Source organism: Abramis brama (genome assembly GCF_963993115.1).
Source record: "Abramis brama genome assembly, chromosome: 6".
In the NCBI taxonomy this organism is placed as follows: Eukaryota; Metazoa; Chordata; class Actinopteri; order Cypriniformes; family Leuciscidae; genus Abramis; species Abramis brama.
The window spans coordinates 18239552-18257060 of NC_139968.1; the positions used below are offsets into that span (position 1 = coordinate 18239552).

The 17509-nt window shown below is 35.2% G+C and overlaps 1 protein-coding gene across 3 annotated transcripts; it reads left to right on the forward strand.

The window, feature by feature from the left end:
• Nucleotides 1-5287: 5287 nt before the first annotated feature.
• Nucleotides 5288-11612, forward strand: LOC311085002 (complement factor H-like). Of its 3 annotated transcripts, none has more exons than XM_084117379.1 (17): nucleotides 5288-5690; nucleotides 5883-6050; nucleotides 6149-6254; nucleotides 6364-6440; nucleotides 6638-6820; nucleotides 6912-7079; nucleotides 7775-7969; nucleotides 8049-8225; nucleotides 8305-8481; nucleotides 8617-8784; nucleotides 8866-9021; nucleotides 9152-9331; nucleotides 9917-10084; nucleotides 10333-10506; nucleotides 10604-10786; nucleotides 11146-11191; nucleotides 11394-11612. In XM_084117379.1, exons 1-16 carry the CDS (start codon nucleotides 5621-5623, stop codon nucleotides 11151-11153), a joined length of 2358 nt encoding a protein of 785 aa, XP_083973505.1. In that variant the 5' UTR covers nucleotides 5288-5620; the 3' UTR covers nucleotides 11154-11191; nucleotides 11394-11612. The 3 variants fall into 3 exon arrangements, with proteins under 3 accessions (XP_083973505.1, XP_083973506.1, XP_083973507.1); XM_084117380.1 differs by having other exon boundaries at nucleotides 11411-11612; XM_084117381.1 differs by having other exon boundaries at nucleotides 5311-5690; nucleotides 11380-11612.
• Nucleotides 11613-17509: the final 5897 nt, after the last annotated feature.

The following is a 17509-nucleotide window of genomic DNA, read 5'->3' on the forward strand; positions in this document are numbered from 1 at the left end:
TGTATTTCTCTGACTTACCACAACAATATTTCCGTCAGACCGTCAATTTAAATCAGCAGACGGGGATCAGTCTCTTCTCGACCGTTGGAATTCAAAAACGTGACGTGCACTGCACTACACTCGCGAGACAGCGTTGCGTGAATATGCTTGCGCAAATGCAAACAAATTGTTTACTTTGTAAAATTAATGAAAATAATGAGTTTATTACTTCTTTTTGTTTATGTTTGCTGTTCAACAGATAAATTTAAATCCATAATGCAAAATTGTTTAGTTGTGGTACAATAATTTCACATAAATGACAAAGAATGAAATGAAAGAGCAGCAAACAAGACAAGACGAAAGCCTATTCAGCTATAAATGGCTTAGAATGAGCCCTTATGTATGTTTTTGTACTGAGTAATTTCTTGTTATGATGATAATGATAATGATGATGATGATGACGATAAGGTCAATATAGGGGTGTGCGATATAGCTAAATCGTCTGCGATAATATCGTATTTTTTTTTGTTTTAACGATGTGCGCTTTAACATTATCAAGTATATTTCAAAAACTAAACAAATCGTCCCTACAGAGTGCACTCATCTAGGCTAATGTAAAGTTACATGATGAAGTCTAGCTATACTAGTGCGCGTGTGCATTTTGAGTGCGTTCTTTCACTGCATTATTTAGTGTATTCAAATGCATTTATGAATGCATGTGAATGATCACAAAATTCAAGATATGGGTAATGGGGGTTAGAAAATGTATATATTTATATCATTTTATGTAGTTAATCAATATCACACGAAGAGTGCCATTTCAGTTTTTCTCCTCCAAAAAATCAGCATGATTAAGTTACTACAACAGTTTAATAAACAATAATTTAATTACAACTACAAAATGTTGCAGAATAATGTAATATATGAATGAATAGCCTAAAGAACCTTTGTGCCAAAAGGGTTCTTTCTTGTCATTATAGAACCTTTTTAGCATAAAAGGTTCTTTGGAGTTGAGTAAAGAACCCTATATGGTTCTATATAGAACCCCAATGAACCCTTTTTTCTAAGAGTGTACAGTCTTCTCACATTACTAATCTTACCTCCTCTTATATTTTCATGCATTTCGTCAGTGGATATATATGTTGGAATTCCATATATTACACCCTTTTCCCCCTTTTCTACTCCAACCTCTTTAGTTGTGACCTTTTCTCCGTTCATTTCTTTTATCTTGAGTAGTTTGTTTTTCTGCCCAATATCTTTCACTATGATCAAAACTCTCCCTTGCCCCAAACACTTAGCCAAAACAACTGCCCCAATGATTTTATCGATCGCCTTGGATAGTCCTATTGGATGTAAATGTGTTCCTGTACTCTTTTCAAATGTCAGCATAATTTTGTGTCCATTTTGTAAATTTTGTTCTCTTATTATTTCTTGGTTTTCTTTAGTCTTTTTTTTTGTTTTATCCTGCATTGATTCTATCATATCTTCGCTATCCTCATGATGCTTAGATTTCTTACGTTTAGCATTCTTTTTTTTTTATTACTTTTCCCCGAATCTCCGTAAATCCTTCCCTGTCCTCCATTATCGATTCCTCAGAATCGTCCTCCATGACTGCACAACAGCAACACCAGCCTCTCCTTCTCCCCACTTGTTTATTTCTCTTCAAGAATAATCTTCAAAAGCCACAATCGGACCTCGCTGCACCCTTCGTTCCACCCTCCAAACGAGCTTTCCCTCCATAGACTTTCGAGCTGCAAAAACCTAAATTGGGTCAGGCCAATCACATCGTGTATAGAGTAGGCGGGGCGGGCTTAACATATGACGACAGAGTTGCGACTTGAAAACAAAGAATGACGGCTGCTGGCGAACATCTTTCGAATCGGCTTTGTCCGCGACTCTGGAGGACTTGGAGTTAAGTTTTTCTTTGAGAAAAGAGCAAAGAACGGCACTTAAGTCATTCTTAAAAAAAGGAAGATGTGTTCGTAGTTTTGCCGGCCAGATATGGCAAAAGTTGAATCTATCAACTAACGTTAGCTCCGCTGTTGGGAAAACGCTCTGGTTGGTTGAAGCGCTGTCCTATTGCGTGCAGAGGGAATTTGAAAGACAGCCGTTTATCCCACCCCTCGGATTGAGCCGTGTCTATGGTGAGTTGCCAGACCTAACATTGATGTAGGTCTGGCTTGCCAGGCTAGTGATGTACGTATCGGTACGTATTTAAAATGTTGTAATGCAAGACTTCATTTAAGAATGAATTAATCTATGCCTCTACGTTCCTGTTTTTTTTTTTGAGAACTTGTGAAATACTAAAGTAATGACACCTCCAGTATGCTGCATCGGCACATAAAGTTGCATGGAGAGGCATATCCTGGGTACCATATTTCAATAATAACACATCAGAAAATGTTGTAATGCAAGATTTTGTTTAAGAATGTAATTATCTATAGCTCTACGTGCTTGGTTTTTTGAGAACTTGTGAAACAATAATGTAATGACACCTCCAGTATGCTTCGTCGGCACACAAAGCTGCATTGAGTGGCATATTCTGGGTACCATATTTCAATAATAACACATCAGAAAATGTTGTAATGCAAGATTTTGTTTAAGAATGTAATTATCTATAGCTCTACGTGCTTGTTTTTTTGAGAACTTGTGAAACAATAATGTAATGACACCTCCAGTATGCTTCGTCGGCACACAAAGCTGCATTGAGTGGCATATTCTGGGTACCATATTTCAATAATAACACATCAGAAAATGTTGTAATGCAAGATTTTGTTTAAGAATGAAATTATCTATACCTCTACTTGCTTGTTTCTTTGATAACTTGTGAAACAATAATGTAATGACACCTCCAGTATGCTTCGTCGGCACACAAAGCTGCATTGAGTGGCATATTCTGGGTACCATATTTCAATAATAACACATCAGAAAATGTTGTAATGCAAGATTTTGTTTAAGAATGTAATTATCTATAGCTCTACGTGCTTGGTTTTTTGAGAACTTGTGAAATAATAATGTAATGACACCTCCAGTATGCTTTGTCGGCACACAAAGCTGCATTGAGTGGCATATTCTGGGTACCATATTTCAATAATAACACATCAGAAAATGTTGTAATGCAAGATTTTGTTTAAGAATGTAATTATCTATAGCTCTACGTGCTTGTTTTTTTGAGAACTTGTGAAACAATAATGTAATGACACCTCCAGTATGCTTCATCGGCACACAAAGCTGCATTGAGTGGCATATTCTGGGTACCATATTTCAATAATAACACATCAGAAAATGTTGTAATGCAAGATTTTGTTTAAGAATGAAATTATCTATACCTCTACTTGCTTGTTTCTTTGATAACTTGTGAAACAATAATGTAATGACACCTCCAGTATGCTTCGTCGGCACACAAAGCTGCATTGAGTGGCATATTCTGGGTACCATATTTCAATAATAACACATCAGAAAATGTTGTAATGCAAGATTTTGTTTAAGAATGTAATTATCTATAGCTCTACGTGCTTGGTTTTTTGAGAACTTGTGAAATAATAATGTAATGACACCTCCAGTATGCTTTGTCGGCACACAAAGCTGCATTGAGTGGCATATTCTGGGTACCATATTTCAATAATAACACATCAGAAAATGTTGTAATGCAAGATTTTGTTTATATATATATATATATATATATATATATATATATATATATATATATATATATATATATATATATATATATATGTTAGACTGGAGTAATGGATAACTTCTAATAAAGAACAGAAATTACATTACATTAAATCTCAGTTGGAAACATAATGTCACGTTTCTCTATACTTTTAAAAAAACATTTAGTAATTACAAAATAATAATTTATCACATAGCTTACACCATTTATAGAGGCAGACAAGATAATCTTTTTCAGGAGTAGGCTATTTATTTTCACTGTTAAATGAAAAATGCTGCCCGATCAACAGGCTTGTAATTCACATACAACTGTTCTTTTAAGAAATACGGCCAAAAGCACTGAGGGGGAGGGGTTAACAACCGTCCAACATTTTTAAGGTGGAACGAATAGTTCGACGAATAAGGAGCTGGCGAAAAAGGAGCTGTAGTCAGCCTCGTGGTTAATATATGTGACATTACAAAGTGCATGTGACAGTGTGTGTGTGTGTGTGTGTGTGTGTGTGTGTGTGTGTGTGTGGGCGGGGGGTTGGGGGGTAACTTTTTACATATTAACCAAGGGTTCAGAGTTTGGTTGGTTAATAGCTGTGTATTCTGATAAAACTGCTGACAATCTTTTTGTCTGTCGCAGTCGATACACTTGAAAAACTTGGTGTATAATTTAAAATAATAAATACAACCATAAATTTTTACTTTACAGGGACCACTTGGTGGTGCAGTTGATTAAGGGATTCTGGAAGTAGATATTTAGCAGTTACCCAGTATTTTGAGGGGAGAAAAAAGGTTAAAATTGTGTCATAATTTGGATGCTTTCTACAACATGAACAAGACCAATAATCGCATTCCATTTATTTATTTATTTATTTATTTATTTATTTATTTATTTATGTTACAAACATAGTGTTGAGTGCAATCAGTAAGCTAAACCTTCGACTCTGTTAATCAAGTTATTTAATCCCTACAAAAATAAAAATAGGTTTATCAGTCACTACAAACCAAGCTTTTAATTTTGACGTTTATGTAATGCTTATTGATGTGAAATATTCTATTCAATTCAGAGTTTTTAGTATATAAACATGTCTCAAATTCTGGTAACAGGGTTTCAAAAATCACAAACCTCAGGAAATAAATCAACTCCTTATATTTAGTTTGATATTTATGTTCACAGTCAACAATTTCTGAAGGCTAAGAACTGTTTTTTTTTTTTTTTTTTTTCTCAATATTTCTTGGGGAAAAAAAACATATTCATTATTTTCCAAGAATCTGTTATCACATGACAGCTATTTGCAAATAAAGACCTTTGAGTTTAACAATTCTGTGTTTACCAAAAGTCTAGTAAGATCCAGTAAATGACATCCAGCTTTTACATTTCCAAAATTATTATTATTATTATTTATTTTTTTTGTAATGTGACAGGAGGAGGTATAAGGTATAATGTATCATCTAGCCTTAAGAGAAAACAAAAATGTTGAATACTTTAAGTGTCATACTCTTTTCTTTTTTTTTAATCAGTTCAATAGATTGCTCAATTCTTCTGGACACATTTGGCAATGGCAGTTACATATTCATTTTGCAATGTACTATTGCAATATTTAAAAGTTTGAAAGTGTTGTGAATCTTAAAAACATAAACAGATTAAGCTACAGAGTTCAGATTCGAACATGGCAATTATTTTGGAACCTGCCCTGTGCTTCATGTTCATATGTTGCATAAATATGACTCAAGAAGTCTGACTTCTCTAAAATAACTTTGCTTTTGGTGTGTCTAAATGACAAATACGCATCAGATACGTTTTTTCTTTTTTCTTTTTTTTTTCTTCATTTACAGGAAAAATTGCTTGTGCACAGAGTGGTCCGGTGTAAGAAAAACCTCTCTTTGACTTTGATAAATGATTAACTTGTTGATCCCCAAGCAGACAAGAGTATCAGAGACAGACCAACAAAGATACTTGTGAATTGAGATCAAAATGAGAGTTCCTGTAAAACTCCTCGGCTTCGTCTTTTGGTTGTTTTCCTTAAATTGTGTTCGATGTCAAGGCAAGTGATTTTTTGTTGTTGTTATTTATTTGAATGTCTTTTTAATTTAGATTTTATTGACTTGAATATAAATGTTATATTATATGCACTTCCCAAACTGTAGATTTAGAGACTGTTTTGATTCGTTGTGCATGTATTTCAGCATTTACATGACAGTTACGTCTTTGTGTAACATTTGTTTGTGTTTCTCAGAATGTCGTATAGCGGCTAATAAATATGAAAACACAGAACCAGCTGCGAAAGAGTTATACGATGATGGTGAAACATTGAGGCTGAGCTGCACGACAGGTTTTACTGGAATGTACAGATTAAAATGTGAAAAAGGAGAGTGGAAGACATCCATTGAGCGACCATGTGCAAGTGAGAAAATGATCACTTCCACATCACCAATGACCACATCATTTTTGGTTATTAAATCAATGTTACAATGCAGAGTAAAACTTGTTTGATTTCTGCAGAGAAAAAATGCAGTCACCCTGGGGACACAGCAAATGGTGATTTTAGTCTTATATCAGGATCTGAGTTTGTTTTTGGAGCAACAGTGGTGTATACTTGCAAGAAAGGGTAAATGTGCTTTATGCTTTATATTCTCTTGTATGACATGCATACTGTCCTTTTCAGTTTAGCACTCCTTGTACTTGTAAAAAGTGTGCACTTGTACTTGTGTTCACAGGTTTGAAATGACAAGCAGAATCAATCAGCGTACCTGCAGAGCTCAAGGATGGGACAATACTCTCCCTATCTGTGAAGGTACGCTTTCTTCAGTAACTATTTTTCTTTTTTGTCTTTTGTCTTTTTTGATATTTTTGATTTCTTTTGATTTTCTCTCAGTCATAAACTTCGGAACTATAGTGAATTATAACTAAAATAATAACTCAAATAATTTGTTGAGTGATTGGTTTGTTGGTTATTTTATTTTTAATTTATTGTAATATTTTATTGCCTAGCTGTGACATGTCCAGCCATTCGCACAGATGGGGATGTGATTGCATCGGGCAACACAGAGGAGGGAGGCTATGGTGATGTTATTCACTTTGAGTGTGTATCTAATGACAAAAAGATAGACGGAAGTAGTGACATTCACTGCACAGATACGGGCGAATGGAGTCACCCCGTTCCAGAGTGCAAAGGTTCATAACACTGTTTATTTGTTTGTATCTTCACCAATGATCACAGATTTCACCAATTTAACTATTCCTCTTTCCCTTGCTTTTCACACAGTGATAACATGCACAGCACCAGATATACCAAATGGTGATGTTGTTGAGAAAATGCAAGAATACCAGAAAGATGCCATATTAAAATACAGATGTTTACAAGGGTTCAAACCTAGAGAGGGAATCCCCAGATGTGCTAAATTTGGCTGGACTCTGAACCCAGAATGTGATGGTAATATACCATTATTTTACATAATAATAAAGAATTCAAAAGGGAAATAAAATCCTTCTACCCATATAGGTTTCATTACGCAAAAAAATATGTATTGTCACACTTAAACATTCTAAAATTAGATAGCTATTAACCTTTGAAAAAAATCCCAAACAAAATTGCAAGTATTTAGTTAATGAAAAATGGTCCATACATACATTCAATAAAATATTAGTTTGATCTTAGTTTGATTTTTTTTTTTTTTTTACAAAAAAAGTGTGGGCTTGATGAATACAGTCAACACACCAATATTTGTAAAACGTGAGAAATTAGAATATTTATTTAACTACAAAATGAGCTAATAACTACTTACTAGTATGATTATCAATTTATCTGATTATTTCGAAATAGTGTGAATGTTTTATAATTTGGATTGTGGAGAGGGTAAAGAACTTAGGGGGTAATACAGATATTTGAAACTATACTTTTCATGCTAGTTTGATTTTCAGATAATAGTTTAGCAAATATTTATAAAGGTTTTTAAAATAGAAAATGTGCTTCCAATACAACACTCTATTCATGGAAAAGTAGAATGTTATTTTTCCATTATAGGATTTTTTTTTTTTTTAATTGTCAGGATTGTCTCTTGCAAAAGACACAACATGCAAATCCACAGATTTTTTTGTTGTTTTATCTCTTAATTATGTCTTGTACAGAAGTAACTTGTGAGCTTAAGTCAACCACATTCGGAGTAAAAAAGATCAACCCAGAGGGAAAAACTATTTTCAGAGCTGGAGAAAGTGTGGAGATCACCTGCACTGAAAAATACTGGATCTTTCGAACAAAAGAAACCATCAACTCATTTACATGTCAAGAGAATGGGCAGTGGGATTATGAGCCTGTTTGTGCGGGTAAGATTATAGAGAAACACTTCTGCATTTAGTGCTGAACTTAATGCATGTTCTTAAAATAATGTAAATCTTGTTTCAGAAATTAGATGTGAAGTTCCACATGACCATACTGGTATGTATAGGCCAGGATATTACTTCTCGGGAGATAAGAAATTGGGAGCAAAAAAAAATTACTATTGCACGGATAGATATGTTAAAACAGCAGCAGAGGCCACATGCACACGAGACGGATGGACACCAAAACCACTGTGTCGTGGTATGGGCTGATATTAAATCTTACAATTTGTGCATATATTATGAATTCAAATTAGAATGATGATATTTTTGTTTTACAGAAGAAATGTGTGCAGCACCAAACATCCCAAATGCAGAGATTGTGGGAGATCAGAGAACACACTACAACATCAATTCAAGAATACAATATAAATGTCGTCCTGGGTTTGAACCAGAGCAGCCTGTACAAATCACCTGTAATTCCCAGACTGAATGGACAGGCAAACAACAATGCACTGGTATGATACAGTTACATATACAGATACTGGAACTTTTTCAATATTCAATCAAATCATTATATATCAGCACAATGATAATTCATAAAAACACATGTAATCAGAATTTTGTGACAAGTTTTGAAACTGTTTTCGCAGCAAAGCAGAAATCGTGCGGTGATCTATCCGTGGAACACGGGTTCACACAAAGAAATGAGGAAGAAATCCTTTACTCCTGTAATCCGGGTTATAAACCCTTCACTGGGAACTGGTGGAATTCAGTGACATGCAGCAAAGGCTCTTGGTCTGAAGAACCTCGGTGCATCCGTGAGTTTTATTATTGTCAGTCTCAGGTGTTAGACGAATGATAGTGTACTGAAATGTGCTTCCTGTTTTCTGTCTTTACAGGGGAGGAAGAATGTGGTGCTTTTCCCAGTGTTCACCATGGAAAACTAAAGCAAGGCCTTAATGGAACTGCTGAAGTGGAATGTGATCCAGGGTTCATATCAACTCAACGCTTCATTACATGTATCAGAGGTACATGGGAGAAACCAGTTTGTGAGGGTGAGCTTCTCAAACTCTTATTGCATGTTTGTGAGGAGCAGCGACAGCATATAGTGGACAACATAATCTATTGACAATGTTAATCTCAGTCTTACTGGAGTTCATGAATTTCCATACATTTCTTTTTTAGTGGGTGTGCATTGTGGCATTCCTCCAAAGGTGGAAAATGCACTCATAACATCTAAACCTGGAGAATTTTATGTAGATGGATCAAATGTAACATATGAATGCCGAAAACCATTATTAATGAAGGGGGAGAATATAGTTTTATGCCGCAATGGAACTTGGGAAGAAACATCAACATGTGAAGGTACGATTTTGATTTGTGATGATAACTGACTTTTAAACCTTCTTACAGATTGGTAAAAAAAAAAATAATAATAATTTTGTAGGTGAAAATGAAGAGAGATTCTTCTTAGATATTTGACAATCGAGGAATAACATGAAGTCCACATAACATTTTGTGGTAGTGATGACAATTATTATTAAATCAATTTGATTTGAAGACCCAGCGAAATCAGAATTAGTGTTTTGCCACTTTTGCTCTAGATTAGTATAATAATCTAATGTTAAACTGTCCTTCCCATAAAGCAGTCTTCTCATCTGCTTGAAGCCAAGAGAAAGAGTGATCAGTGGTTTAAAAATGGTCATGTTAATCCTCAGGGAATTCACAAAATAAGAAACTTTTTAAATAAAGTATCAGAGACACTAAGTATAATGTAAAACCTGACTTTATCCAGTTATTAATGAGTAAAATTTAAAAGAATAAATCTGACTCCACTCAGCCTCTCTCCACATGTTTTCTTTAAAAAATATTGGGCATGTTTTTCAAGCAGTAAATGTGTTATAATGTGTATGGCACTATTTTACATTACGCATTTACTTGTTCCGTTAGCAAAGTGTCAGAAACCACGCAAGAATTTTATGACACTGATAAAGGAGAAAGAGGAGTACGACAATAAAGAAGTTCTGAAATACAAGTGCATCGAGCCATACAGTGAAATTCCAGAAGGAGAATGGATCTGTGAAAATGGAGAATGGAATGGAGCCTTTGTCTGCAGGGGTGAGCTAGAATGTTATGAATCTAAAATCACATTTACTATCTAGTGGGTAAAACATTGACTATATCTAAAAACATCAGCTGGGAGTGAATTTTTATTTTATTTTTTTTTTTTTATCTGTATTATTATTTTTTTTATTCATATATATTACAAACAACTCATGTTCATTAACGGTTACAATGATTAAGGGGACAGTATAAAACACTGCATAAAATGAACTGAAATATGTCTGAAACTGTTACTTGTTTAGGTAAGATCTGCCCACCACCTCCTTATGTTGAAAATGGAGACTATACTCCCTCGGGTTATAATGGTAATGAGATCACAGAGGTATCGTACACTTGCCAGTCTTACTATGTGCTGAATGAGCAACAGCGATATAAGTGTGTGAAAGGGAAATGGCAGACCCCTCCGAAATGTCTGAGTGAGTCATTCTTTTCCAAATAATTCTCTTGAATCACTCCCATCATTAAGTGTTTTGAACTTTGTGTGTAATCAGTTGTAATTTGCATCTTTCATAGAGCCATGCGAAATTACACCTGAGATTTTTGAAGGACACAATGTAGAAGCCATCCCAAAAAAGTTCTATTTACCCCATGGTAAAATGAGTGAACATTACTGTAAATATTATTATAGAGAGAGGAGTTGGGATTGGAGATCTCTGATCTTGACATGTTCTGATGGGAAGCTGAACATTACACCATGTGAGTACATGTGTTTGTGCACTTTCATATGTGAATTAGTTGAGGTCACCAGGTTTGCCTGCAGCTGCATCTTTACCATCTTGCTAATTAATCTGATATTATAGACCTCTTTTGTTGAGGTTTCAGTTCATGAAGGGTCAGTTACGGGCAGCTTTACTGAATAGAAAGTTCAAAAGAACAGCATTTATTTGAAATAGAAAATCTTTTTTATCATTAGAAATATCTTTACTGTCACTTTTGATAAATTTAATGCATCATTACTGAATAATAATTGAAAAAAGACCACAAACTTTTAAATGGTACTGTACATTCCTGTTGAATTATTTTTTGTTTTGTTTTTTTCCCCCTATTTTCTTCAGGTCAATAAGACATAAATTGAAAGAAATTGTGGATTAAAACACTGAGGTAAAAACTATGAAACATTTTGATGATGTTACTATCCACATTTGATTTATAGCAACACAATAGATTTTATGGTGCAAAATTTGAATGGGATAAAGACCCTGTAATGATTTTTAGTGCATAAGTCTCTGTGTGCATGTAAACTGATTAAAACAACAATAATGCCCACTGTAACTCTGCATTTATCATAGTTTTCTGTATTAAGATCTGATGATCCCACAGATGTGAATGAAGATGGACAGACATGCTGCTGCAGGAGCAACACACACACACACACACACACACACACGCACACACGCACACACACACACACGCACACACACACACACACACACTTGCTTGATACTTCAATCTACTTGCTTATGTTACAGTAATATGACTCTGTGTTAACACTGCTTTGGAATAAAGCTTAACTTTCAAATTATTACTCTGAGTTTGGTATTTATTTATTAACAAAAATAAAATTGACATTCAACTATTTTCTCCCAATTTATTTACATATAGGAGTTTAACTTAAAGGGCAATGTAGCAACTTATAATGTAAAAACTGCACATAATGTAATAAGTATTACATTTTTATTGAAATAAAATGTTCATATATAATAACTTTCTCAAAACGTTATAAAATCTTGAGCTCATAATGTAATAACAATTTTTACATTATGAGAAATGTATTACATTATAAACTCACCAAAAACATGTCATATTTTCATAATAGTTATAGCTTTTAAAACGCTTTTAGTATTCCCTTACAGTACATTTTTAAAAATCTAAATCCAGTCTTAAACCACCTGTGAAATGCAACAGATTTAAATATTCACGCAATTATTTGTATTATTATATTTTTATTAAACATAAAGCATTGGTATTCCTTTACAGTACATTTAAAAAAAAAATAATCTAGTCTTAACCTGCCAACAAAATCCACCAGACTAGTACTATTATTATTATTATTATTATTATTATTATTATTACTACTACTACTACTACTCCTTGTATACATACGGTATACATTCTGTTAATGGCAAACAGTGTTAAATACCAATACTGTGTAAAAATGTTGTGAAGAAAACCCCACAGTATCAATATAGCAATGAGGTGTGTGTGTGTGTGTGCGTGCCTGTGTGTGTGTGTGTGTGTGTGTGTGTGTGTGTGTGTGTGTGTGTGTGTGTGTGTGTGTGTGTGTGAGAGAGAGAGAGAGAGAGAGAGAGAGAGAGAGAGAGAGAGAGAGAGAGAGAGTGTGTGTGTTTGCGTGTGATAAAACATATATCTATCTATTCAGCCAACAGCAGCAAAGAGTGCAAGTTAAGCAAACATTTCTTCACTTTAATAAAAGTTACAGCAAAACAGAGCCTGAATGTACAACAAAGGGCATGTTGAAAAATATCAACAATGTACATACAATGTTATGTATGTACAGTGGTTATAAAATAAAGTTCACAAACCCCTTGCTTTCAGAACGTCTGCATCTTGAATCTACTACTACTCAAAGTAGTAGTGAATGAATGAATGAATGAATGAATGAATGAATGAATGAATGCATAGTTTTTATTATTGTGTCTTACTGTATGCCCAGCCCCAGTGGGCTTATAAGACACCAATACCACCAACAAAAAAAACAGTTGTCAGACAGTAGGCACAACATACATGAACTTATTTAAATAGACAAGTCTGCCGCCACATCTAGGCTTTACAAACAAAAGTAGCCAATTTAAACACATTAAAATTAAACAACCATTTCATCTTGTCGTCATCACTAATCCAGAACATTTCAGGCTTTTTAACAAACAATTCACCAAATAATACATTTCTAAAATCATCGTAACGTGGGCAATATAACAAAAAATGAGTTTCATTTTCAACCTCTCCTAACTCACACAGTCTACAGAGTCTATCCTCTTCAGGAGTTTGAGTGAACCTACCAGTTTCTAAGGCCAAGGGAAGGATGCCAGTTCGCAGCTGAGCCACCAAAGATAGTTGGTTCCTTGTCAAATTTGCCTTTACATACAACTCTGTTTCATATACATCTTTAATTTGGAAGTAAGTCCTTAGCTTTGGCTTAGCCATAATCCCAATCAGCCATTTATGTTTAAAATTTGACATCAAATTGGATCTGATGTTATTGACGCTACAGGGCAAATAATTACAGAATACGTACTGGAGTTGTACATCAGCAAAAACAGTCTGGAGCTCTGCAGCCCAGGGGGACTTATTCTTACTCCACAGAAAACCTTTTTTTGTTACTCTATTTTCAGGCAGATTAATAAGTCAATTTCACAGTCTAACCATTTCACATTTCCTTTGGACTGATCCAGGAACCCAGCCCATATCACCCAGCGCTGCCAGCACTGGGACAAACTTATGAACTCCCAAGAAGCAGCGGATTGCTCGATTTTCTACAGCGTCCAAGGCTGGGCTCTGCACAGCCCCCCACACACCAGCAGAATAGTTTAACACAGGGGACACACAGGCAGCATACAACTGGGAGAATGTACCATATCCAAGATCTTTACAGATTTTTAACTTGTTTATCACAGAACCCAGGGCTCTACTGGCTGCAGCAGCTAGGATTTTAACTCCTCTGTCAAACAACATAAATTCATCAAATACAAATCCTAAATATTTATACTGGGTTGCATACTCAAGAACGGTATTACCAAAAGTAAAAACTTTTGTACTTCGTAGAGTAACACCCTTCCTGAAGTGCATAATTTGCGTTTTTGCTTGATTTATAACAAGTCTCCATCTACAGCACCAATTTTGTAAAACATGTAACATTTTCTGTAAATCCTCTTCATTTTCAGCCAGTAACGCTACATCATCAGCATAGAGCAGAATACCAACAATGACACCGTCTAGGCGCACCCCTAAGTTTAGATGTTTAATTTCAAGAGCCAGATCATTTATGAACAGAGAGAACAGGCTTGGGGACAAAATATCCCCCTGTTTTACACCAAAGGGAATACAAAACCACTCAGTCTGCTCATCATTCACCTGAACACATCCCACACAGGCTGCATACAGGGACTTTAATGCCCAGTAAAACTTCCCATCAACCCCTGCCTGGAGAAGCTTCAAACTTAACAAATCCCTATTCACCCAGTCAAAAGCCTTTTTAAAGTCCACAAAACAAACAAAAGTGGGTTTGTTTTCAGTTAATCTAGTTCTCACAATTGTTGAGATGATATAAATATGATCAATACATACCCTGTGTTTTCGAAATCCATTTTGTTCATCTACTAGATACTCTGTAAAAATTACTTAATCTAGCATTTAAAATACTAGAGTAGATTTTATAAACAGTACTTAAGAGACTGATTCCTCTGTAGTTAAGAGGTATGCGGGGGTCATCTTTCGCTGATTTAGGAATAGGTTTAATAATTGATTTATACCATGTAGAAGGAACAATACCGTTGTCAAAACAGAATTTAAATAAACCAAGAAGCATATGCCTAAGATGTGAGGACTTTAACACCTCATTTGGAATTTCCTCCACTAGTAGTAGTAATAGTAGTATAGTAGGCTAGTAGTAGTAGTAGAATCAGTAATCTGGTGGATTTTGTAGGCAGTGAAGGATTCAAATTTAAGAATCTATTTCAAATATGCTTCCTTACATAAACATCACGGTAAAGAATATTGTATTTAGCGTTTAAGGGTAAGATAATGATTCTGCTCAGTAAAGTTACAATTCCTGTTCTCTCCTTATTGTCTTTAATGGCTCTTTGAGTCCCAGTATCACTCAGACTGATGAGATTAGCACACGAATGATTCGTCTATGCAATTTGCAATGCAATAGACTGTTATGCTGATTGAATTAGGATTGGCCAGACCCTCAGTCTAGGGTGTTACCTTACTCATTTACATGCTTTGTTTGAATTTGTCTCCACCCCCAAAAGTCCCTCCTCCTAAAATGCCTATAAAATACCATGTAAAGTTATGTTAGATTAGATTTTGTTGGATGAATCCGCAGCCGCGCTCAATAAAGAATACTTCTGTTTGAACGTGATCCCAACGTCTCCTGGTTTCTGCTTCGATGAAGAAAAACTTTACAACAGCAGGTTAAGACTGGATTTAGATTTTTAAAATGTATTGTAAAGGAATACCAATGCTTTGTTTTGTTTTTAAATAATAATAACAACAACAACAATAATGATAATAATTGCATGAATATTTAAATCTGTTGCATTTCGCAGGTGGTTTAAGATTGGAGTTAGATTTTTATTTTATTTTTGTATGTACTGTAAGGGAAAAAGCCATTACAATTATAAAAATGACGTGTTTGTTGAGTTTATAATGTAATAAAAAAATGTTATTACATTATGAGTTCAAGATTTTATTATGTTTTGAGAAAATTATTACATTATGAACATTTTATTACAATAATAATGTAATATAATTACATTATGTGCAATTTTTACATTGTGTGCTGTTATTACATTATGAGTTGCTACAGGTACGTATTATGAAAAATCCACTTTTACATAGTGTACTGTTTGGACATAAATGTGTGCTGGCAGTGTGTGAACACAATCACCCTACAATGATAAAAATCCATCCAACTCCCTAATCCCCATTAAACAAAAGCAGTCTCATTATGCCGTTTTGATTCTCTGAGCAGTGTGATGTCACACTGCTGAGGCCCCGCCCACAGCCGCTGACTGACAGTCCTGTATTACCATGGTTTCTGCCCTCAGCGAGTTGTACGCTATCTGCCATTTTCTCCACGCTCGAGCAGCTGTAGCGACAACAATGTCTCAGCAATCCCGGTGTTCTGTTGTTGGATGTAAGTGTTGTTATGGCAATTAATTTTACTTCATGTAATGTAGGCTATGTGCTTGCATGATAACAGAGATTAGCTTAGTGGAAAATTACTGTGTACTGTGTGTTTGCAACAAAAGGTGTTACATGTCTACTCGACATCCTGCCATTTCTTAGAAACAGTTTTTTCTCTGGGCCAAGAGAATAAGACAATAAAATGTCCTTATATGGTATAGATCGTCCTTCTGAATGAACACAGTAGGAAAACAGCAGAGTGAGGTGTGACGTGTGAGTGATGTTTAAAAAGGCCCTAGGAGGGGTTGCCCTTCGCAGCAGAAACGCTGAAGTCTGTATGTGAATGGCCTTTTTGCAAGAATAAAGTACTTCAAAGACAAGTGGGTCTGGTTCATTGCAGTCTCACCACTAAATAGATCATTTCCTCAACAAGCGTGAACATAAGAGTCTTCATTTTCTCCCATCATCTAAGCCACTGAGGGCGCAATTTAATTTTCGAAGGTAATGCACCCCCATATAACTAAATTTGTTTATGTCTGCGCAAATCATTTTACACCAGACTGCTTTATGAACAAGGGTCAATCCAAAGGGACAATACAAAACACAGGTTTTGCTAAAAAGTTGTTACTCAAGAACATTTTTTTTTCTGCTGTAATTTACCATAGACCCCTGCTAAATAAATAATTCTGCTGTAAAATTGGGCATTTTAACATGGGTGGTCTATGGGATTGACTCTCTTTTGGAGCCTGTCTCTAGCGGCCAGTTGATGATTTGCAGTTTAAGTCACTTTCCTGTTGGATTCAAGAGAGAGACCGGAAGGTTGCCGCTTGATCTGTACTAACGGTTCGTGATCCAGCTTACAGTCTCCGGAGCGATACTGGTCACGGCAGTAATGAAAATGAGAGACCACGTACTCAATTACGGTTTATCTGAGTTGTTTTTCAGATAGAAAGTTTACCAGTTTATTAAGCACCCCTGAAAAGGCACAAAGACTCTATTTGTTTACTGTTAGTTGTAAGTGTTTTGTGTAATTCACTGTGTATGTTGATGATAATGCAAGGGAGAGATAGAGAGTTTATGGAAAAGACTTTAATGCGCACTTCTTGTACTGTGTACTTTATTCAGTTCTTACAGTGATTTTCTGGAGTGAAACAGACGCTTCATCTTTTGTGTGATGTACAATAAACTTCATAAAACTCATCAGTAATGCTATGGCCATAATTTGGACGGGGTCCGCTACAACAGGCTAGTACTAATAGTGGATAAAAGCAAGATGACAGCATAAGTTATAACCGTAATTAAACTAAACGACCTCTTCTGTCTCCATGCAGCATATATTCTCTGTCTCTGTAGGCATTATTGTCCGACTCCGGTTCGAACTGAAAATCGCTATTGAGAGTTTCTGACATTTTCAGTGTGTCCTGACTCCGGAGCATGAGCTGTTGAAGCTCCGCCCTCTTCTTGAAAGGGGGCCAGGAGCACCAGCTCATTTGCTTTTAAAGGGACACACAAAAAAATGGCACGTTTTTGCTCACCCCCAAAAAGTGT